The following is a 23,663-nucleotide window of genomic DNA, read 5'->3' as shown; positions in this document are numbered from 1 at the left end:
ACAATTAGTCTAATCGTCATTTGCCAGAAAATTAATGAGGAACTTATCTGATAGTTAATCATTTCAGTCTCTTTTCACACCAGTCTCTCAAATGTGAGGATTTTATGAGGATTTTAAGCCACAAAAGTGCCCTATGGTAGATAAAATGTGATAAAGTGCACTGGACAGTGGCCCAGTGTGCCAAAAACCATGAACAAGGCCCTGTAGGGTGCCCTCCCAGTGGAGAAAACATGATGAAGTGCCACTAGGATGCCCTTAAAATGGAGAAAAGGTCATGAAATGCCCTCTAGGATTTTCCTCCCACTTGGCTGACCGACATGCTAGAAAAGGCGTCTACATGCCTCTAAATGGTTAAATGGTAAATAGTTATCTGTGTTTTTATTACAGTGGAGCAGTGGTTATACTCTGCATGTACTCAACCATAATGAGAGTATGTTGTTTATCTTCTTTTGTAAAACTGATGCTACTGCACAACAAAACTCCCAAAACACTGCAAATGTGCCCTCTTGGATGCCTCTATGGTAGATAAAACGTGATAAAGTGTGTTCTACAGTGGCCCAACGGACAAGAAAACGTGATTAAGTGTCACCCAGGGTGCTCTTCCAGTGAAGAAAATGTGAGAACATGCTAGAAACTTTATTGGCCTTTAAATGGTAGTAGTAGGAGTAGTTAGACTTCTCAGTCTGAGTCACAAAATAAAACTAATTTATTCTCAACCAGGGTTTGGAATTGCATTCTGCGCGCTGGTGTTCCACCTCATACAGCTGGTGCCCCTCAGCATCAGTGCATCCCCCACTGAATGTAACAAATTGAAATTAATGCAATTCAAGTAAGACAGTAATCTCTTGCAGCAATTGTTGTGTAGTGTCTTATTGTGCAGCTCTATGTAATTCTCTGGATGCTGACTGAAATCTTCCAACTTTTTTTTCCCATCGGCTTCAGTATGATTTGTAGGCAAGAATTTGTCATGCTTTCTGATCTTAGTGTTCGAAGATTGCATGGAGGACACAGTTTCCCCCGACTAGTTTCATTTCATAATTGGGACTGAGATATAGTGGGAGACCTGCCAAACATCAGCATAACATGGTGTATTAGCAGTGACTGTGCAGGGGATGGCCTTGTTTGTAACTTGAAACCATAAACTTGCCAATATACATTTGTTCCTGTTCTGTGGCCTGAAACTTGGTTCATGGCTTGTTTCGGGGATATCAGACACTATAGACTGTGTTTCTGTTTTCACTTGGCCACCAAATGTTTACCTGCTGAAATGAAATATGACGCCAAGATGCTTTTCATCTTATTTTTGTTCAGCTGTTGTAAACCATGTAGCCATACCAAAGTTTGCATCCTCAGAGTGTGTTTCTCATGAGCAGTTTACACTTTGCATATGGCAGATTGTGGTTCTCGCACAGCACTCCCTGAACGGATGAAATGAAAAAGGCACCCATCACAGGATGTTTACAATGTAGTCAAGTTTGACGTGGAAAATAGAGAGGTGCAGTGTAAAAACAAGTCTGGCCTCAATATACCCCACAAAGCTAAAACCCCCTGGAGTTGTTTGTGCTCAGAGAGAGCATTTGGATTGAAGTTGATTTAATGTGGTGACCACTTTCTACAGTCCTTTGAAGACCAGGCCCAGACAGCTCTCAAAAGAAAACGCACCACTTCCAAATGTAAAGAAAACATTCAGATCATTTTATTTGTTCTGTTTCAGCAAAACAAGGTTTCCTAGAATTTCCCAGAGACAAATATAACTGAAGTAGATATATAGGATCTACATCAAGTGCCATTCCAGCCCAATAGAGAAAACCTGTATTGTTGTTGCTGACAGGCCTCAAACTACATATGAAATAGTGCTGATGCATTTTAACCATTAGCAGCTCTTTCAGAGTGAGAGCCTGATGTGCTGTCATTGTCAGCCCACAACAGAGATCTATCTCAGGATGATTTCCACAAACCGGCACACTGGTAATTTTGTCATGGCGGGAAGTGCGACATCGCTGGCCAACATCTGTCTGGCTCCCGTCCTGGTCTGTGATGAATTAATGTGAAGATATTTCTGACTTGGAAGAATGATGGTTGTGATGGTGTTAGCCATGATGTCCTTAGCTTTGTTGGTAGCAAAGGGTAAATCAGAAAAATGACTTGTTTTCTTCTATTATACTGTATCAGTCACATATTCTAGTCAGTGAAGAATGGATATTCAGTAAGAGCACTGTGGACTACCTTTAAGAGGCCACATATTAAGTGGGAGACTTAAAAATGCATTACCTTAAACAGTGAGTAGAACATCTAAGGCTAGTTTAAAGCTACACTAATCACTATTATTGTTAGAGCAAAATGTCGACATGTAATTCAAACGGGGTCACTTGTGGTGACAAACCCACAGAGTCATTTTGCAGTTCCCCTCAGCTCTGTACGGATTTTAGCATCTTGCAGCTTTTCTGTTTTCATTCACTCTCACCCCTTTCATGAACCCTCTTTGAGCCGGAGCAGGCAGCTGTTTCCACTGAAAAAGTACACTGCCTACCCAGCACCAAACAGCAGAGGCAGAGTTAGCAACTAGCCGGTGAACATAGTGGAGCGTTTAGCCGCTAAAAAGCCAGATATTGGACTTAGATTCATCAGGAGGCCAGAAACATGACCCCACATGATTTGTGTTTGCTAACACTTTGGCTTCAACAACTCTATACATTTGAATGTGTATCCACTGCAGCTTAATGGTATTCAGGGAAATCTAACAGATTGTGCTTTAAAGGTTTAGTCATCTTTAGCATTTCTTTTTGTCATTCTTTTTCAACGTTTTCTCAGCACTGCTGCTACTGCTGCCACCCTATTTCAAATAAATTTTACTGTGTCACCCAATAAATCATTCACTTTTATAGGATTTCCCAAAAATGGAATGATCACTTACGCAGGAACGGGGCTTTGGTTTACAAGGACCGGGATGCTTTAGGTTGGGTTTTTGGTTTGGTTTTGAGAGTTTGAGGCCCTCGGTATTTTTGCCCTTTGAGGCTGATGGAGAGCGCAAGAAACACGAATGTCTGGCGTCCACTGTGGTCAAAACATGGCTACTGGGTTGATGCTCAACCAGCCTTACTTGTGCTCAGAGTTCACTCCTCCTCTTCCCCGTTGTTCAAACTGGACAACCAATGTAAAGTAATCACATCAACCCACACAGGCCCTCATCTTAAATGATTATTTAATTGAGTTGAAGTGATTTTTATACTGTATGTTATCAACTCTGTAATCATGAGCTCGAACTGTACGCACCAAATTAACTGTCAAAATAAATTTGACAGGACAAGACTCACAGACAGTCAGGGTAGCCAGAAGAGAAAACTAACCAAACCATCCGTTTTAAACATCCGCTGCAGATTACAGACAGACTTTCTGGGTTCAGCTTTGACCTGTGAATGTACTTTACACAGGTGTGCGTACTCACTTTGAGTTTCACCACCAAATAAAGCTGGATTGTGTTGCAGTGTTGTCACCATATTCCCAGATCTCTGCAATTACTTGGTGAGTACAGTGTTACTATAACTGATGGAGAAAATGCACAGAATCGAACCGTAAGGCCCAAGTTGTAATCACCTGCAATGCACCTATCTACTGTAATTTAGTCCTGATAAATACCTCGGTGTGTACCGAAACACCTTCCATCCATCCACCTCTCATCATTTCTTCGCTTCTCTGTCTGTTTTCTATTATTTCTCCTCCTCTTCTGTTTTTTTGTGTAAAGAAGATAAAGCTGACTGATGTTACAATGAACATTCCAGGGGGTGTCACCCACCCAGAGCCTAATTAGAGACCCGGGAGGCCTAGCAAGATGGATGATGGCTGTGTGTGTCAGCGGAGAGAGGTGGAGGAGGAGGGGCTGTGGTGCTCCAGTGGCTGCTGGTTACGTGCAGGTGGCTGGATGTAAACTTTAGCTTTTATCTTGGCTTTGAACACGGGTAACCTCAGGGGCCTGCACAGGTGTGTGCGCGTATCGGGGATAGTAGTTGAGAGATGGTGGCTGGGGGCGTCGTTACTAGGACAGATGGGGCAAGAGGCAGTCATTTGTCAGGGGGAGCCCACTTCAGCAGAGCTTTGCTGGGGTCAGAGAGTGACACCGTAATGTGTGTTGTGTTGTGTGTGCAACCACTAATGATGTGGATCATATAGACACTGATGTGGTCATGTGGGGGTTGTTGGCCGGGTCGCGCAGACTTCAGACAACAACCAGATGCTTTGGTTGACTAATCGCATTGACTCACTGTGTCCCCCATAGGAGCAGACGCAAGAAGTTGTGCGTCAGGAGTGTTTTGTTTTTAATTAATGTAATGAGCCAAGCGATGGCAGAGATTATTTTGGCACTGAGGAGAATGATCCCGACAGCAAACAGTGACTCAGTGGTGATGTCAAAGCGGGAGACAAAATCGTCATCCTTCTTCTTGTCACGTTGCTACCAACAGTCTATTCATCAGGGTGCAAGACACATTTCCCAGAATCCCCTAATTTTAGCGTCAGGAGCGAGGCGTTTACTCCCTGGAACATACTGGTTTTACCATAGAGCATCCTTTATCAACTATCTTTATCTGGCTTTGCTTTTCTGTGCTCCGTTTTGAAGATATCTGATATTGATATTGCTGCTGCCTTCCCAGCAATGCTGTTCACATTGCGCCACGTTTCAACAAGTTTTCCCAGAAACAGTATCCTGTTTGCTCCGGAAAATCCACGGAACAATCCACTGCGATCCGTTTTAACTGGAACCATTTCCCATAAATGCTGCAAGTAATTATTGTCATGACTGATAATTCTGCTAATTATTTTCTTCATTAATTGAGATAGCAGAAAGTAGTGAACTATCATAATTTGCTAGAGCCCAAATTGAGCTATTTACATTATTTGTTTTGTCCAACCAACAGTCCGAACATATTCAGTATACTATCACATTTGAGTGTTCTGGTGTGTAACACGAGCGATGAATTTATTATCAACACAGCTGCAGATTAATTTCCCGAGAACGCTGCTCACAGCGAGGTCTGTGAATGCTCTCGAACAACCAGGAAGCTGCTTCTGGCTGTTTTCTTAAATGTCATTTTTAATGTTCTGAGTGCCACAAAAGAATTTTCATTTGCGTTTATTGTATTGAAGTGGTGGCAGAAATGTCAAATACTCAAAACCTGGAAAAATAAACACAAAAACTCTCTGCATGTTTTGACACTGGGGAGTTATGTTTTCTATGGACTCTTGAGTGACCCTTTATATTTGTGCTCTCTCTCTCTCTCTCTCTCTCTCTCTCTCTCTCTCTCTCTCTCTCTCTCTCTCTCTCTCTCCCTATCTCTGTCTCTCAAATGAAATAAAATGACATATCAAAAAAGCATTTCTCATGCTAAAAAGAAAAAGACTTGAGAGCCTCAGGTACAATGCAGCCAGATTCTCCCGGATGCCCAAAAAAAAAAAAAAAAAGAGCAGAAGAGAAATAGTTCTGACCACAAAGGAGAAAAATGTGGCATTAAGATTCAGGGCCAGACACTCATGTTTACCCAAGAGGAAACAAGGACATGACATGGTCTTGGCTCCTGAATTTGTGAATTCAGAACATTTGGGCCAACTTCTTATTCAACTATGCATAACTTCCCGTTGGCAGGCAGGTCAGGGATGCCAGAGTACTTTCTAATACATCTCAGTGGATTATTCTCGCTGTGACCTCCAGCCTCTGTCTCGCATAACTCAGTAGGCAGGACACACTGGTTAAAGGTGAAGGGCTTAGCTCTCACTGCGGCCACCCATGTTAAAATGCACATACGTGGTACTGTGAGGAACTCTGGATACTTGTTATCTGATGTTTTCAATGCCATGAAAACAGCTGCACTGTCCAAAAGGAAGATGCCAAAAGAATAAAGTGTGAATTACATGAGTGGAAGTGCCAACTTTTATCTGGAGAGAGCAAAAAGACAGAGAACAGAATTACAGTAACTCCGGCAGACCACAAAGAATGTGGCCAGGCAGCGTGTACAGGCAAGCCCAACATGTGATCTCTCTCTCTCTCTCTCTCACACACACACACACACACACACACACACACACACACACACACACACACACACACACACACACAACAGACAGACAAAGAAGACAAAGGAAGCCTTGCTACCATAACTGCACAGCATCACTGACTGATAGCAGGGAAGGTAATGACAGGACTCCAATTCAAGTTAATTTTCATATAGACACAGTAGTTTTTATTCAGTCTGAGGACGCTGAGACTGCTTTGTATGAGCACATACTCTTAACATGCCACATACTGAAATGAATGATGAAACAGTAGATCAAAGTCTTGAGTAAAAGTACACATCTATGGAGCTACAGCGATTAGTCAATTCATTGATCAGTCCACCAACGGAAAATTAATTGGAAAAATGTTGATATTTGATGTCTGAGCAGTTTTTAAGTAAAACTTTACCGGTTCCAGCTTCTCAAATGTGAATATTATCTGGTGTTCTTAGTCGTATATGATAGTAAACGGAATCTGACTTGAGCCTGTTCAAAATTTGCAGTAAGTTTTGAAACACTTGGTCTTCAGTTCCTAAAGAAAAGCAGGCTTCTCATTTCTAGCTGACGACCATGGATCTAAAAAGATGACTCTCGCTTACAGATTTTATAAGTGTGGCTAGCTGATGTAAGCTAATGCTGATGCTTAAAGTCCGTGAGTCAGCTGAGAAGTCGTCTCCATCTGACCATTCATTCATTTCCATGTGAGACATTTTAAAATGAGAGCCATGTAAAAGTTTTAAATATGCCCTTGATGGCTGCTAAAAGACTGCGGCTAAAGATAAATGTACCAGGCACAACATCAGCATCCTCAGCAGCTGTTGATCAATACAATGTATGCAGAGCAGCTTGTTTGTTTATTTCAGTGTGCAGCTAGTTGGCCTCATAGCATGGTATTAAAAATAAAATAAACTAATTAAAATGTTGTTCATTCTCACATTACTGATTTGTCCTATAAGCAGAAAAACTTACTTGGACAAGCAATTCAGTGGTTAGATTTAGGCTTTGCCTTGTCATTTGTATTTTCAAACAGTGTGCTTCAATTGTCCACGAGAGAAGGAGTTGAGGATATGAGGAATAAGCCATGAGTTTGCCAAAAGTGATGGTATCTGACCCACGTTCAGCTAGAGTTGCTGGAGTGTGAACCTCCCCAAAACAAACAAAGAGCAGGACGGAGCTGCTATCGTTAAATTCTGATATAGTTGCATCCTGGTTCACAGATTGAGAAATGTCTCGGTCCTGAACAAGTATTTTTCTTATGTAACCTGAAAGCTGTTAACATGCTGTAGTGGCAAAACCGTTTTGGGTTTTCCTTTACCCTCTAAATCCTGTTTCCTAAAAGTTTGTGCCTCAAGGAGAAAGCAGGTGATGCAGTGTCAGACTCGCAGCTTGTGTCCTAAAAGAATCCACTGTGAGAGTTTGACTGTTGATTGTTGTCGGTCATTTATTGTAAATTAAAGAAAATACAACATAAAGATGCAAATGTTTTAAAGATTGTGTATTGTTTCTATGGCAAGACAAAGAGAACAGGCCGCAGCAGGTTTCAGCCCGAGCCACACAGCACGTTCACTCCATACACAGACCAGGCGGTCAATGACGGTATCTGCTGGCCCGCCTTCTCCCCGTCATGCTCTACCAGCAGCCATTTAAAGGGTGGCACCATCATCACCTGTGGAGGATGCACACTCACACACTCACACAAATACAACAAATGAAGTAAATAATGTACAACATAAAAAACTTAAATGCGGCTCCTACACATGCTCATTGCCTTTCGACGTAATGCTCGCTTACTACTGTTGGTGGTAAGCTTGTTAGCCAGACATGCTAACATTTGCAGTTTTCATTAGAGCAGGTAAAGACAAAGTTTAATCCACTACTCGCATGCTTTCTCTTGTGTTTTAGGTTTTTGAAAGGCTACAAAAAGGACTCTACCGTCCGAGCTCTTGAGGTACGGAGTACTCATGCACACCACATTAACATGTAGAGAAATGCAAAGCTCAACAGGCCTGCCGGTGGTTACTAAGCTATGATCGGGCAGTTGCTTATTTAAACTAAGTAAAAAGTAAGTAAAGGAGTAAAAAGTACAATAGTTCCCCTTGGAAAGTTGTGAACAAAAGGTATAAAGCAGCAGAAAATGGAAATTACCACGAAACTGTACTGAAGTTCAGTTTCTGAGTTAATGTACTTTCCACCACTGTTAGGACATTTACGGCATACAGTATGTCAGACTTTAGGCTGAAAACCAGCTGCCATGTCGTTTCAGAAAAGGTATCTTTGTTCAGAAAAGGCATCTCAGTCACAGCCACAGTAAACTGTCAGTATGGCTGTGAATTATGATAAAGCTCTTTCTCTCAAACAGTCTCAGGCTTTCATTGTAATATACTGTAAATGCAGTTTTTATCTCAAGGCCGCACAGCGATGCTTCTCAAAAGGGCACACGTCATGCTAGATCGCTTTCCCTGTGCTCCCCCATCTCAACCCCGTCGGTTTTGGCAAAATAAATGTTGGGGCTTTTTTCTCCAAGAGTGGTGAGATCATACCGGACTGTCTATTTTTAGGCTGACTGACTTTTGGCGTGGACACTTCCTCTCTGCACGATGCTTGCGGTGAAGCACACGAGGGTGCTGTTTCACACTTGAGCTGAGGCTGACACCGTCAGTCTGCAAACGGCAAAGAGGCGAGAAGCACTGGTGGTGACAGTGCACCTGTTTCTGTGCACTGAGTGAGATAAGGAAAGCTTCAGCGGAGACAAGTGAAGGGGAAAGCTGTTCAAGGAGTGCGAGAATATTTTTTTCACATTCTGTTTTTTTTTTATATTGTAACCTGTTGAGTTTCCCTGAGGAAGAACATGTATGCCGACATCAGATCAGCAGCTTTAAAATGAATGCCTGAGATTTAAACATAATCTGCTTGTTTGTTTATGCCACTCAGTTTAGAACACAACAACTTTTCACCATCTCTGTGGATTAGAGAAATTAGGGAGAAAAAAAAAAAAGATAACTGTGAACATAAACAATCAAAGTCCCAGCAGAAAAGAAGTCTTTGATTCCCCAAATTGTACCCAGGGTCCTCCAGTTATTCCCACCAAAAGTTTTACTTCCAACATTAGCGAAAAGGCAGACAAATAACAGAACATATAAACATTTTGTGATCACAAGTTTCTTTGATCATGACTCCAGCAGTGGGAACAAAACCGGAATGTCTTTTCCAACAAATACTTAACAAGGAAAGTAATTTCCCCAGCCTCATCCACATCTTAATTAATCTCCTTTGTGTTAGACTACGGACTGTAACCACTGCTCTACCAGGATCATCATGCGCACTCACTCTCCCCCTTTTCTTTACTGTGGCTATAAAAATGATGTATTACTGAGATCCTTTGACTTGCCTTTGTGTGCAGTTTAGGACTGAGTGGAGGTTTCCAAATGTAATGGACCCCCAATTAGATTTAGATCCCAACATAAAAACCAAGACAATGCTCCCATAATATTCCAGAAGGGACTTTTTGTGTGCCTCTTGTACTGCATATGTTTACATCATACTTTATGGTACTTCTGATCTCACTTCCATGTCTATATCATTACTGTAAGGACAAAATAGTAAATGCAGAATGGTCTTTTGGTGCTTAAAGGTAGTTTTTACTCTCTGGAGTAAGTCTCCTGTGTGTGTTTTTTTCTTTCTTTTTTAAATTTTGCTGTAATATTAAACTTGTTATCGGGTTTCTACTGTGGAAATATGCTTTAAATCCCGTCTTTAAAGGGGGAAAATCAGCACTAACCTGCTCTTCATTGCACCACCCTCAAGCCCCAGCACCCTCTCTTCCTCCTCCTCTTTTCTCTCTGCTGCTTCCCCAGCGCTGCAGGTTGAATCTATTGCCCCTGTTTCCTGTCACATGGGTTGGAAATAGGATCCCTGCTTTCTACTATCTGTTCCCGTCTCTGTGGTGTCAGTGTAGTAGTAGCTGTAAGACCTGCCTTGAAGTTCAGGGACTTTTAACGGCGGCCGAAGACAGAGCGCTGCACACACCCGGACAGTCAGCCAGTCCAGCAGCCCAGCCGGTCCGCGCATCTGTCCGCCAGGCTGCGCTTCACCTGAGAGCCACTTCACACTCTTTAATCGCACGATGGATTCCTGGACAGTCACCTGTGCGCTTCTTCTCGCTGGGGTTATTTCTTCTGCGGCTTTTAGTCATTTCGACTCGGGTAAGTGAAACTTTTCTGCTCGCCTTTTACTGCGGAGGATGTATCCCGTGAAATGTCTGCGTTGTCGGAAGCGTCCCCAAAGTTGCTCGTCTGCGCACCGGACAAGCTGTTACCCGTTCAGAAACTGTACAGCACACACCCGAGCCTACGTTCATTTGAATATTAGAGTGTTATTTGCCTATTTGGTATCGAACATGTCACAGATTGTAATCGCGGTAACTTCATTCATCGCCTTGGTTCCAGTCCCACACTCCCGGGCTGTTTTCCCACACTGCACGGTGTCTTCAGCGGGGATGTTTACAGACGGCGGCCAAAGCGAAAAGGCAAATGCTTTTGTTGTTTGATTTGTCTGAAGACAAGAGAGTGAAATAGTGTGAGCGGACTGCCTCATCTGATCAGAGTATTGGTTCAGTACCTCCACACCTATAAACACTTGTGGTCCAAACCGTATCCAAAGGTGACCCTTGATCTGTGGAGTCCACGGGACAAACTCCTCTCAGACGGGGGTCCCCTGAAAAGGTCCTGAAAAGACTTATAAATAATCGGGGACACCCTGTTACGTTGATCTGGAAGCTTCTTTTGATTTAATCATGGAAATGACGACGTTCAACCCAAACCAGCAGCTTTTACGCACTCGACTCTCCAGCACACCCTGCGCCTCTGGGTCTGATGTGTTTACCTGTTCTGCGTCGGCTGCGCGTACAGATGATCAATCACACTGCAGTGTTTTTGATTTGTCACATTCCCAGCAGTTATACTCGTGCTGCTTTTAATCTCCGTCATATTGCTTTTGGCTACACTGCATTACCGGCTATTGTGTCTTTAATTGAACCATTCAGACATCAGTGTCCCCCCGAAATGAACTCGAAAACCTCCGCTCAATCACCCATTTAATTTCCCATCAAGTTCAGACTAATACGCAGGGATACGCTTGAGTCTATCTGCAGAACTTCAAAGTTGCAGCCGGGTCCCCGGTCAAAGCTGCCTTCCCGGGGAATATTTTGTTCTAATGTGAATATCTAATAATGATGACCACACTAACCAAGCTTCTGCTTGCTGTAATTTGTGCCGCGTTTCATGTCGAGGCAGCAAATCCTCATGCTTTCCTTTTTAATTTTTTTGTCTCTTAATTATACCCTTGGATTTCAAATTAGAGGGTCCACCATCTGGGCTAGTGCGTAAGTACTCCCATGTGTACCTATGTATTAACAAAGTATTTAAAGCAATGGTATTCCCCCTCATAACACTGGGGGGAAGAAAGGCCAAGTTTATGTTTAGTTTAAGTCAGCTGTGCCATATTTACAGTACAGTAAAACAATAATTTCACGCATGTTCAAGAAGTCAGTCACTCCACGTAAATGCATAGAATGATTGTCTGATGCTCTGTTTGCTGTTAATATGTTTGAACTGTGCAGGTCAAACTGAATGTGAAACCGACCAAGGAAAAATCCACCCTAAAACCGTTCAGCATTCACAGTAAAGAGGCAGCTGTTAGTTCAAGCATAGTCTTGCTTATTGGTGTATTTTCTTACCAGCACATATTATTGCTAAATGTCTTGAGGTCCCACAGAGTTCAATAGCAGCAACCTGGTCAAGCCCTGAGAGTTAAAGACTAAGCTTCTTTACATACATACAGTTGTGTGCTCATGTTTGATAGGAGGAATCCAATCACAGGAGATTAAGTTTATGGGTGATGCAACATGTAGGAACCTCAGGGGAAATGTGTGAGGGAAAGTGGACACACTGAAGCAAGCAGATCTGCAAAATAACTTTGAGACTGCACTGAACTTGTCGATTGGATGTTGTGAGTGTGCTGCTTAAATATTCCTGGGTACGTCTGTAAGATTTCTTAAAAACAGCAGAATTCTTCCTTAAACTGCTAAAGCCAGGTCATGTAGCAGCTTATTAATGCTCTACAGGACGCCAACTGCTGTTGCTTTGGTGACAGAGTGTCTAAAACAATTATACTGGAGTGCTTTCACTGTCCTGGTACGCTGCAGCATCACGCATCAAGCAGAAGTGTATTAACAGCAAAAGCATTTTTCGTCTTGCACTGAGGGATAATTGTGTGCTCAGTGATACGTGTACACACACACACACACACACACACACACACACACACACACACACACACACACACACACACACACGCATGCATATACAGAGAAAAAAAGAGTGAAAATGTAGCTAAGGGTTACAGCAGCTGAAGCAGCTAAGTGCTTTATGCAACCTATAATATGAGAATGGGTCCATCCAGCACACTTCACTCTCCCAGTATAGAGTGTTAGTTCACCACAGAGTCTTATCATCAATGTGCATGATTTCCTTTCCACCTGAACTCCGAGGCTTTGTAAAGAAACTAATCCAGACTCCCACATGCTGTTTTGTCTGACTGTGGCCTGCCATTGCTCACTTGGCAGCTACTCAGGCCCTTCACACAACTGTACACACAAGTGGAAGCTGAATCCTGTCAGCGCTGTCAAGATGAGGCATAATTGAGTTGGTCTGTAAGCCAGTAATGATGCAGCTGATGGTGCTGGTGAACAAGCTCGAGCTGGTTAATCAGTGGGGAATTATTTTGTTCTTGACGTTCCTGGTACCCATGACTAGTGTGAGCGGCAGGTTGACTATGAGGGTCTGTGGTAAACGTGGTGCTGAGAGTGCAACAGTGCATCATGTCAGACCCACTTATATGTCTTTGTTTATGTAGCTGGTGCATCGTCTTATTGAAATTGAGGTTGAGGCGGCTTTTTCATGAAGCTGCCAGAGTTGCTGTTACAGTAAAGTGGCTCACCTTCAAAGTGATCCTTCTTAAATTTACTGGCAGGGCAAAGTAAGCTGTTGTCATGTTAGTACATGCAGGGATAACCTATAATCTGTCTTAATGGCTCTCCACCTGGGGTCGTGGGATGAGGGAAGAAATAGTTTGATGTATTGGGAAATGCACTTGTTTACTTTCTTGCTGAGAGTTAGGTGAGCAGATTCATACTACTCTCATATCTGACTGTTAAATATGAAGCTAAAGCCAGCAGCTGGTTAGCTTAGCTTAGCACAAAGATTGGAAACAGGGTGAAACGGCTAGCCTGGTGGATTTTGTTACCTGATTCTGTCAGCAGGTAACAAAATCCATCTACCAACGCCCCGAAAGCTCACTAATTAACATGACGTATACAAAAACTGGACTATAAAAATGACAGTTTTGGGGCAGAGAAACAGTCCAACACATAACCCTTGATGAACTGTTGCATATCATTTGAATGCTTTGTTTTTTGTACAGATTAAAAAAAATGAGACATAATGTAGTTAGCTTTGGAAGTGTTGATAAGTGGATTCTGTTACCTTTGAACAGAGCTGGCTAGCTGTTTCCCCCTGTTTCCAGTCTTTGTGCTAAGCTATGCTAACCAACTGCCTGTGCATAGATTTACCTATTCAGGCCTGTAGTCATTACTCAAAGGAATTCATCTAAAAAAGGACAATCGCTCTCTTGTTGAACCGCTCACAGCTCATAGTTGCATGCAACCTGTGACAATTGTAAGAAGGCATTGCTTTGATTTCTAAGTTCGCAAAGGAAGGTTCAGCAACAATTAATCTACAAGATCCCACTTTTTGCAGTCATAAATAACAGCAAGATCTCCAACAAGAGCAACATGGAGTAAGTGGGGTCACAACCGGTGTATCACTGGACTTTTTGTCTATTCAGGTAATAGACAAAAAGTCCAGAGTTAGCTTTGGTTATGTCGAGCTGAGGCTTGAAAAGGGCGGGCTGTGACATTTTGGCAAAATGGAATGTGCTCTCATTATGCGATCACAGAAGACAGAGCTGTCAAGAATGGGAACTGATGAAGAAAACAGCAGGTTTATATCAGGCTGGGCTCGACCAACTGAATCCTGGACTGATCAGAGGAGGTGAGAGGGGCCTTGTGGGCTTTCTTTTCATCTGCGGCCTTTGCCAACTCTCTACTTAACTAGACATGCATGAAATAACTTGTAAAGCCACACTGGGAAGATTTGCAAGGGCTAATTTCTGTGCAGTGAGGTATCTTATCAAACCAACTTGCCGCAGGTGAATCAGCTTGAGTATTTCCAGACCAAGCTGGAGATTTTGAAGCTCTTTGCTCTCATTCAGCACAGGCACTTTTCTTTCTTCCTTGAAGCATTGTAGGCACCAAATAGAGTGACGGGGGCATGAATGACAGCATGTGTTGTGATTTCTCTTTGTAGCCTAAGATGCATATAAGCTGCTGCATAAACTGGCAACCCTCTGTTTCTTCTGGCAGCCCGCTCTCTTCCTGCCCCTTGTCTGATCGCTGTCCAGCTGGGCACGATGTTGGCCTGGACTCTGGACTCAGATTCATTGCACTCGGCCGCAGACGGAACTGGGCTTGTGTGGCGCAGTAGGAGAGGCGAGGTGGCCGGAGCGTGGTTTAAAACACTACATGAACTCCTGAAGAGTAGTTCGCACAGAAGTTTGGATTGTAGATTTTGATGCTGAGACATTCGTGCAGCTTGTGTGTTCACGAGGTTGACATTGATGATTGATTGTCTTCACATGTAAGGCTGCAACTACCAGTTATTGTTATTATCAGTCACTGTAATCTGTTGATGTTCAGAGTTCTCCACTAGGTCCATTTAGAGGTTAGTTATCAGATGGAGTTAGCCCAGTTGTCATGCAATTATAAAAATGTATTTTTTTCCTGAACACTGAACACTACAGACTTACTGTTTGTGTTAGAATAAAGAAACGAAGTTGTAGTTAATTTGTTGATTATTGTTATGATCGGTCATTTAATAAAGATAATGTCCTAAAGGAGTGAAAAATGACCTTCAGAGCTGGCCAGAGCCTGAGGTAACATCTTCAAATTGCTTGTTTTCTCCAACCAGCAGTCCAAAACTGCAAAGACGTTCTACGTAAGATGATACAAAACAAAGAAAAGCAGCAATTTCTCACTTTTCGGAAGTGGAAGACAACAAATGTTTGACATCCTGCTTTTCAAAATTAATGATTCATAATAATTTCAACACTGCGTGTGTTGAAGTTCAAACATGAGGCAGCTCTGGCCATCTGGAGCGTCTATAAACTTCCAATCTTCCGGCTTGTGATTTTAAAGGCGCCACGTCAAGTGTCAAATCAAGAGGTCTCACGTCCTGTATGGGATGGCCCTCCTCTCATGTAACCCCTCTCAACACACACGTGTAACAACACACACACAAACCGCTGTCTGTCCACAACTCTCTCTCATACAGCCAATCACCGTATCTGTCTTGAATTAATCCACTCTCAAATGCAGTTCATATAGTGCAGTGTATGACTGGCCTCCATCAACCTTTGTAACCCATGAGACAGGCAGATCTTTGTGTATGTATGTGTGTGTAAGTGTGTGTGTGCATGAGAGAGAGAGAGAGAGCGATACTCTGAATCGTCTGCATTGGAAGATAATAACAGACCATCTCCAGCCAAGATCTGAGGAAACACGAGCTTGTGTTGGCAGAGGTGATCGCAATAGAGCGCTGGTTTGAGGAGAGACAGCGGGTTCTTAAAGAGTTTAACATAAGGGCTTTCGGTGTGCGGGTAAACCCTCTGTGCTCAGTGTGGGGAGTATCGGAGGGCATTATGGGAAGAGGGTGCATGGGTCTGGGTCTCAGATGTGGGCTGTGTGGTCCCCCCCCCCCCGCTTTTCCGGTTCAGAGATGGAGAGCTTCTGTGCTGCAGACACAAGTTCAGACAAACCACTGCTAGATTGGTGTACTCTCTTGTGTATGTGTGTGTATGTGTACTGTGCCACACATCTGAGTAACTGTGCTCATGATTAAAGATGTGACCATGTGTACAAACCAGTGCGAGTTTTAGATTTTGAAAGTGAAAACATTTTTGCAAAGTAGATTAACTTTGGTTTATCTAGGTTTTGATTGAATTTTGGCCCCATTACTTATTTCAAGACAGGGTTACATTTTGTTAATGTGATTTTCTCTGTATGTAAAGAAGTACACATTAATTTGGTGCATGATCTGTCCCCTTTTTTAACAAGGAAAGTATTGGTAGACCAAAATCAGCTTTATTTTAAAGAAGCATTCATATGTACAAGGGTTAATGTGTGAGGTGTTGTGCTGAAGAACTCTGTAAAAGGATAGTAAGTGGACCTTGAAACAATCTGCACTAATCAATAGTCTATATTAACAATGGATTCAATTGTTGTAATGTGAAAGAGATTGTTCCTAGTGAGAAAGTTACTGAGAATTATCATCCCATTTGCAGTTCCTTTCAGCTCTTCATACCATTTTAGCATTTTTCAGCTCATTTTTGGCTTTATGGACCACAACTTTACAACAGTTTTGGGTCACTGTCAGTGTCCCATCTGCATTGTTTCGGCTGTAGCAGGCAACTGTTTCCACCAGAAAGCTCAAAAAGTAGAATAAGTTAACAGCTAGCTGGTGAACACAGTGGGACATTTAGTAGCTAAACGGCTAAATATTCCACACAGGAGTTGGTGGAGACCAAACCAGAGCTAAAAGAAGATGTTGGTCGGGTGGCAATAAACAAATGAATGCGAATGTTTCTGTGTAAGTACTGAGAATTTTCAGTTTTAATGTGAAATGTCCATCACACTAAAACTATTTGAATGAAGATATTTGACTCTGGGTAAGGAAACTTTGAGGAAACATCAGCTTTGCAGCATTTGGTCTCTCTTTCTGACTTTTAAGATAACGCGAGTCCCTTGCCTTTCATTCAAGGGCATGCAAAAGTGTCCACATCAATCACAGGACAGAACAATCTACCGGAGACACATGGTTGGTTTTACTGCCAATTTTTTCCTCACTCATTGGACTCATGAGTAAGTTGACAAATGGGCTAGTCTCCCTGAAACCTTTGTACACTCTATAAAGCTTTATACTCCTTTAAATGTGATGTAGGTTGCACGCAGATTCAGTCAGTAAGTCCTGTTGTTTTCACAGTAAACTCAGTCAGGCCGTCTCCTCTTTGTGTTGTGTCCATGCATAATCAGCTCCACACCGGCCCATATGGAGCCCTCATGAATCTTCAGTGAAATGTCTCAAGAGGGTAAGTTTATTAAGACAACAAAACACAACAACAATGACCAACTACGCGTATCTACTGACACTGGGACTATAGGTGACCAACAACAGCCCAGACTAAGCAGCTTTATTGGAGAGATGAAATGCTCCCTCCACAAAAAAATCTAAGTTATCAGGTCCACATGGAGTAATAACAGGCTAGGAAGAGGTTATTCCTCTGAGCATCATCCAATATTGCTGTGCAACCCTGATTCCAAAAAAGCTTGGACGCGGTGTAAAACATAAATAAAAACAGAATGAAATCATTTTCAAACTATCTGTGTTTACCGACAACAGTGTTACAAAGTGTTCCTGAGCCCATGTAGTAATGTCCTTTATACAATCATGTGTTCACAAAGTGGTGAACCTTGTACCATCCTTGCTTGTGAACGACTGAGCCTTTCCAGGATGTTCCTTTTATACGCAATCATCATATTATCACCTGTTACCAATGAACCTTTTTCTCTGTGGAATGTTCCAAACAGGTGTTTGATCTTTTGTTGCTCCTTTCCCAACATGTTTGACACATCAAATTCAGAAGTTGAGGAGGTCAAACATTAAATATGTTGTCGTTGTGCCGTTAATAATTAACATATTATCACATTCTGTTGTATTTGTTTTACACAGGATCCCAACTTTCTTGGAATTGTGGTTGTACATGTGTATGGTGCCTCACTGACATTAAGGTAGATTAAAAACTAGGTCATAGCTGATTATACAAACCTCGTATCTATTCAGTTCAATTCAATTCAATTTTATTTATATAGCGCCAAATCTACAGAGACCCAACAATTCCCTCATCAGCAAGCACTTGGAGACAGCGTCACAGAAGAACTTCAGGCAGAAGCAGGCAGCGGCCATCCGCCTCGACCGGTTGGGTTAGAGAGAGAGAGAGAAAGAGAGAGAGAGAGAGAGAGAGAGAGAGAGAGATGTATGTAATCATAGTGACAGTGACAGCTCTAATAATACACTCTTAACTGTAGTATATACATAGTATAGTATATACATATATATAATATTTATGTATGTGATATATGTAAATAATACAGTATCATGGATGTAATAATAATGAAAGTATGACTAATAGTAGTAGCAGTTGCAGTGGATGTCAGGCAGGGCCATGGCAGGAGACACAGCTATAATCCACAGTCCAGGTTCACCCACTATCCATGGGACCCTGCAGGATGACGAAGCGCAAAGACTCCAGGGAAGAAGCTAAGTTGCCAAACATGCCGTGGTAGAACATGAAAGCGTGCAGGTGGAGAGGGACAGAGGAGCTCGGTGTATCATTGAAATTCCCCAGACAGTCTAATCCTATAGTAGTATAACTAAGGACTGGTCCAAGGCAAGCCCGAGCCAGCCCTATATACTATACTATAAGCTTTATCAAAAAGGAAAGTTTTAAGCCTGCTCTTAAATGTACAGATGATGTCTGCCTCCCGAACAACAGGAGAGGAGCTTCATAGCTAAAGGTTCTTTTTTTGGGAACGCAGTGTTCTAGTGGGGCAATATGGTACTTTGAGCTCTGGTGCCCCAGTGACAGTAACAAAAGCTCCCAGTGACTACCTAGCAGTGATAGATGAGGAGGCAGGGAGAGTTGCGCTCATTGAAAAGCCGAAGAGAGTAGAAAGTCTGAAATGGCAGAAAATAGAGCGAAGCATTTTGCTTTTTGCGTATCCCAACACTCAGATGCTGATACTCAGCATGTCTTGACTTGTGGGGACAGGCTAAGGTTTTGAAGAATTACTTATTTACATGGTGAAAGGTACATTGAATCTGGCTCACAGTTGGTAACAGAAGAGGGGAAAAAACTGTAGGTCAGAAATGTGGGCTTCTGTGTCGAGCTGCTGCCCATTTACTTTCTGTTGACCTCTGGGTGGTGCTCTGCGAAGGTCAAGTTGTGGGCGACGCCCTTGTTCTTCCAAGCCAAAGGATTGGACTGCCCATAAACCACCAACCACTAAAGATGGAGGAACAGACCTAGTTATTATAAACACAATCATGCTTATTATCATGCCACTATGATTTTTGTCCTGTCGTGTTCAAAGGCTTACATTTGTTTTATCAAAATACCTCTCTCTCACTCCATTTCTTTTTTTTTTTTGAACTTCCGTCGAGTGCAGCACTTTCGTTGTTCTTTCACCTTGTGCAAATCACCACCTGCTCAGGCAGTTGGTGAGGCGACCCGGCATGCAAAGCAGCCAGGCTAGTTCCAGCTTCACAATCTATGATGTTGATGGTGGTGCATGGGTAGCCTCCTTCAGATGTGGCGAGGCATGATGGATGTGATAGTCATGTAAAGCTCAGGCCGGCGAGAGAAAGAGGCGTCCCCAAACAAAGTGGAGTGAGGTTGAGTGTGTCACTCTGGCCCCTGATCCAAGGAGGCGGTCCTGTGAGACAACATGAAATTAAGCTGTCAAGCCACTGCTGGCTGTACACAACTGTCAGGCTTGAAAGAGATAAACAATGTTTAGGTGGGAGAGTGCACACATGTGGCCAGAATGGTGGTTTGTGAGGTTTTGTTGCTCCAAGGTCAGTCAAGACCAGTCCGAGTATTTCTCTGAATGAGCGGTGACATGTATTTGGATGGAGCTCTTTAAAGTAATGTAACATTTCGACTTTTCCTTTCAAAACTCTCCCCTCTCTTCCCTCTCTTCCCTCTCCCTCATTTGCACATTTAATACTATTAATGCATGAGCTTTGTTCCCTGGCCTCTTCATGTACCTTGACATTTGTGTATGCATGAGGAGACCCACTCCAGTCAGTGCTGAATGACACTCTTCCTCAGCCTTGCTGGTGCTCTCTGCAGCAGTCAGACCCCATCAGCTGGAACACACTCCAGGGTGAGGGGTAAATCAAGTAGTGAGAGAACAGTAATGAAATACCATAGAGCCTTATGTTCTTCTATGAATTCTATTAACTTTCAAACAAACAATTGTTTTCATTATCAAAGCTCAATTTAATTCAGAGAAAATGGAATTTTAAAGGAGGTTTGAAAGCCTGGGGAGGAAGTGGCTGATGCATGAAAACATTATAGAAAATATAACTTTCTGCCTCAAAGCTGGTTTATACACTGACGAGAAATCAAAGTAGAGTCTTATCAGCTCTGGGCATGTTGATAAAAGGAAGTTCAGCTTTGCTGTTCCCTAATAGTGCTCATTGGCTGGTTTATTGTTTCTGCATTTGAAGGAGAACAGGAAGAAACGATTAGACTTTGCTTTGATTTGTTTTGGTGCAAGCCCAAAACCATTCTGGCTTCCTGTCTCCGTATTTCTCTTTTTGAACATACTATTAATAAAGCTTCTGACATAGTATGATCAAGGTAAATTAGCTGTTATTCTTTCTTTGATTCAAACATGTAACATGTTCCAAACATCTCGCCAGTGATTGGTTGGGTGTTTTTGCAAAAATCTCCACAGACTGAGTTTCAAAGGAACCATGTATTTTTGTGGTATCACATGCAATTCTGAGTTTTGAGAAGCGTAACCAAGAACATAACGGGAGGATATTGAATTGCTACTGTGTGAGACATGACCTGTCCGGCGAACCTAGTTCTTTTTATACTGCAGTTATGGTTGGGCCAGGGCCACTGAGGTCTGTGCTCTACTGCGGTAGAGTAATGGCAACCACTTTAAATAAATGGAGAGTAATTTTGCTGCTGAGCCCCGGGGTCTGGTTAGTGTCCAGATGCAGCAGTTTGTGGCCAAAGAGGCAAATTGTCGCCTTTCCTCTTTGCAGGAAACGCCCACCTACAGCACTGATTTGAGAAGGCCAAGCAAGTGGACATGGCTAAGTGGACAGAGCAAACATTTGGACAAGTGAAGGGAGCAGACGCAGCTAAGTGGACAGCAAACAACGGAACAAAGCCAGTAGCGGGCACAGCTAAGAAGCCGTGACAGAGAAATGTGCCGTGGATCAGAGAGCGCGGAACAGGGGTTGGACAACATGTTTCAGTGTGGTCGTTTTTGAAAGGATATGGAAATAAATGTCCATTAACTCGAGCTGCGATCCCCGGTGATAGTTAACTGAGCTTTAGCAGTTCATAGACCCTACTTTGCAAATGCACAGGAACATCTCAGTCAACCATTTTCACAAACAGCCATTGTCCCTCAAGCTGCGGAGCCAGTGATATCCCATTGCAATGTGAGGCCCTTTGAAAGAGGCTTGAGCTGAAAAGAGATGAAACCCAAGTCGCCAAGAGGCCCTGATTTAGTTGTCTGTCCTGCATCGAAGGTGAATACAGCTCCCCAAGGTGAACACAAAAAGGGTCGGGTCTGCAGCAGCCTACGTGGCACCAGCCCATGACCAACGGCAACCGAGGGGTGGTCACACTCGGCCGGTGACATGAAACAGAATCCACTGGCCCTCAATAGATCCTCCGTAACGGATCCCCTTCCCAGGCAGGCCAGTGGGATGCCCCCTGTCTCTTACCAGAGCCATCTGGTTCCCAGTACCGCTGCTCTTCCCACAGCCGCACAAACCGCAGTGAAAAAGGATAGCTTTCACAATCAAGATCAGGAACTAGAGACGTGGCTGTTTAAAAGGGGTCTGAATGTTGAGCGCTGTGGTCCCCTCTGCAGCAGCCTATTGTGCTGTTGTTATTGTGTCCTTGGAAGGGCACTCTGTTGCGGTTTATCTGACAACCTTTTGTGATTCGATTCAGTGGAAATGTATGCTCTGTTCACGCTCTGATCAAGTCACTCAGGCAAGATAATTAAAGAGGAAAGATTCAGACACGTTAGGTAATAACAGTATCTACAAATGAAAAATGAATGTGCACTTTGGTGATAATGATTGCGGATTATTCTGAAGCCAATGACAGGCATACTGTAAGGCCGTCCAGTGTAGCGAGAGATTAAGGCAAAATGTCTTGACGCAAAGGAGATTTTCTCCACAATGTACATGGATTTCAAATGTAAAACAGTCTAAACACACCAAGGAATGCTGAGGGACCAGACCAATGCCTCCAACTGCAGTTTACAAAGACAGACAAAACAAATGTGTTTGATGTGTTTGCCACTCTCACCAATCGAGCACGCTGGAGATTCATTGGATGCAGATGGGAGCGTGTTCGTGCTCCACACATTCGGTCTGTTCATCCACCACAGCCAGCAACAAGTAAAAGTTCATGAAACCTCAGTGTCCAATATGCATCTATTACTATTCTTTTGATGTCTACCCGACGTCATAGGAGTGAATCAAATCCACCATTAGTCTGCTTTAGTTACATTTAATCACAACATATGACTCTAAGCCTCTCTCAGACATTCTAAGCCCAATTTCCAGAAACCATGTTGTTTCATTTCTGAAAAGAGGCTTCATCAAAGCTGCCGGAAAAACTCGGGATTCCCAGGCTGACATGACACTTGGCCCTGGTGGCAGAATTCTAGAGATTATTAGATAAAAGAGTTTTTTAGATTTTATTTCCGTCAGTTCACACAGCAATGAAAACCTCAGCAGACCTGAAACAACTGATCAATTAGTCAATTGACAGAATATTAATTACAATAATAATAATCTTAATAATTAGTTTGCAGCATCTTTCTTCCTTGTTTATCTTGCTGATTTTCTCTGTTTCATATCAACGTGAATTAGGGATGTCCTCATGAAATTTTTTGTATTTAATGTTGATTAAATATGCATCTGACACACTGGAAGAACAGCTGTACCCTTCTTAATCTGATGTGCATTATCTTTTACAAGCTACTTGACCCAAATACTGGAGGTCCTAGTGCAAAGCTTTTAAGTTTATTAACTTAAATTATTTATATGATAAATGAAAGTTTAACTAGACTCCTGAAATTCATGTGACACAGTCCCCTAGAGAGAAGTATGACTTCACTATGCCATGCGAAGCCATTCACTTGTGTCCCTTTGAAAATGAATGGGAGTGGGTCTTCACTGTGAGGTAAACAGTGTAGGGTGCAGTAAAGAAAGGCTCTTAGGATTGGCTCGGGGCATGAACCTGAATAAAACTAAACGTGAATATCTATTTTTAATTCTGACCCACTTTCTTACAAGACAGGACATTTAAAGTTGCTACTTTGGACTGTGATTGGTAACATTTTTCACTACTTTCTGACGTCACTTACAAGTAAGATAATTGAAGCGGCTCTAAACGACTAAAATTGTCTTAATGACAAAATTGCACAGGTGAGATAAGAACATCAGGAGCTCATAAACTCTCTCAACTCAAAGGACAAGAAGAGGCAAAGTCACACAAAAAGATTCAATGTATTACCTGTATGATCCTCTGTTAAGCTCGATCAACTTCTAACATAATGTAGTTCATATAATATAAGACTGCTGTTCGGAGGAGTTTCCCATCCCCTCTAGATTAAATGTTCT

At 42.6% G+C, this 23,663-nt stretch overlaps 1 protein-coding gene and 1 long non-coding RNA gene across 3 annotated transcripts in view; both read left to right on the top strand.

The window, feature by feature from the left end:
- Positions 1-9,969: 9,969 nt before the first annotated feature.
- Positions 9,970-23,663, top strand: part of LOC139333040 (uncharacterized) — a 64,970-nt gene continuing 51,276 nt past the window's right edge. The window contains exon 1 of the long non-coding RNA XR_011602308.1: positions 9,970-9,999. This is a non-coding gene — a long non-coding RNA (uncharacterized lncRNA). The remainder of the gene's footprint in view (positions 10,000-23,663) is intronic.
- kremen1 (kringle containing transmembrane protein 1) overlaps positions 10,007-23,663 on the top strand; it is a 56,122-nt gene continuing 42,465 nt past the window's right edge. For both annotated transcript variants that reach the window (XM_070965280.1, XM_070965279.1), the window contains exon 1: positions 10,007-10,244. In XM_070965280.1, coding sequence (XP_070821381.1) covers positions 10,166-10,244 — 79 coding nt within the window. In that variant the 5' untranslated portion in view covers positions 10,007-10,165. The remainder of the gene's footprint in view (positions 10,245-23,663) is intronic.

This window comes from Chaetodon trifascialis, chromosome 6, assembly GCF_039877785.1.
Source record: "Chaetodon trifascialis isolate fChaTrf1 chromosome 6, fChaTrf1.hap1, whole genome shotgun sequence".
NCBI classification, from domain to species: domain Eukaryota; kingdom Metazoa; phylum Chordata; class Actinopteri; order Chaetodontiformes; family Chaetodontidae; genus Chaetodon; species Chaetodon trifascialis.
Note: the sequence above shows the minus strand (reverse complement) of the source record. Positions and strands in the feature narration are given on the sequence as shown.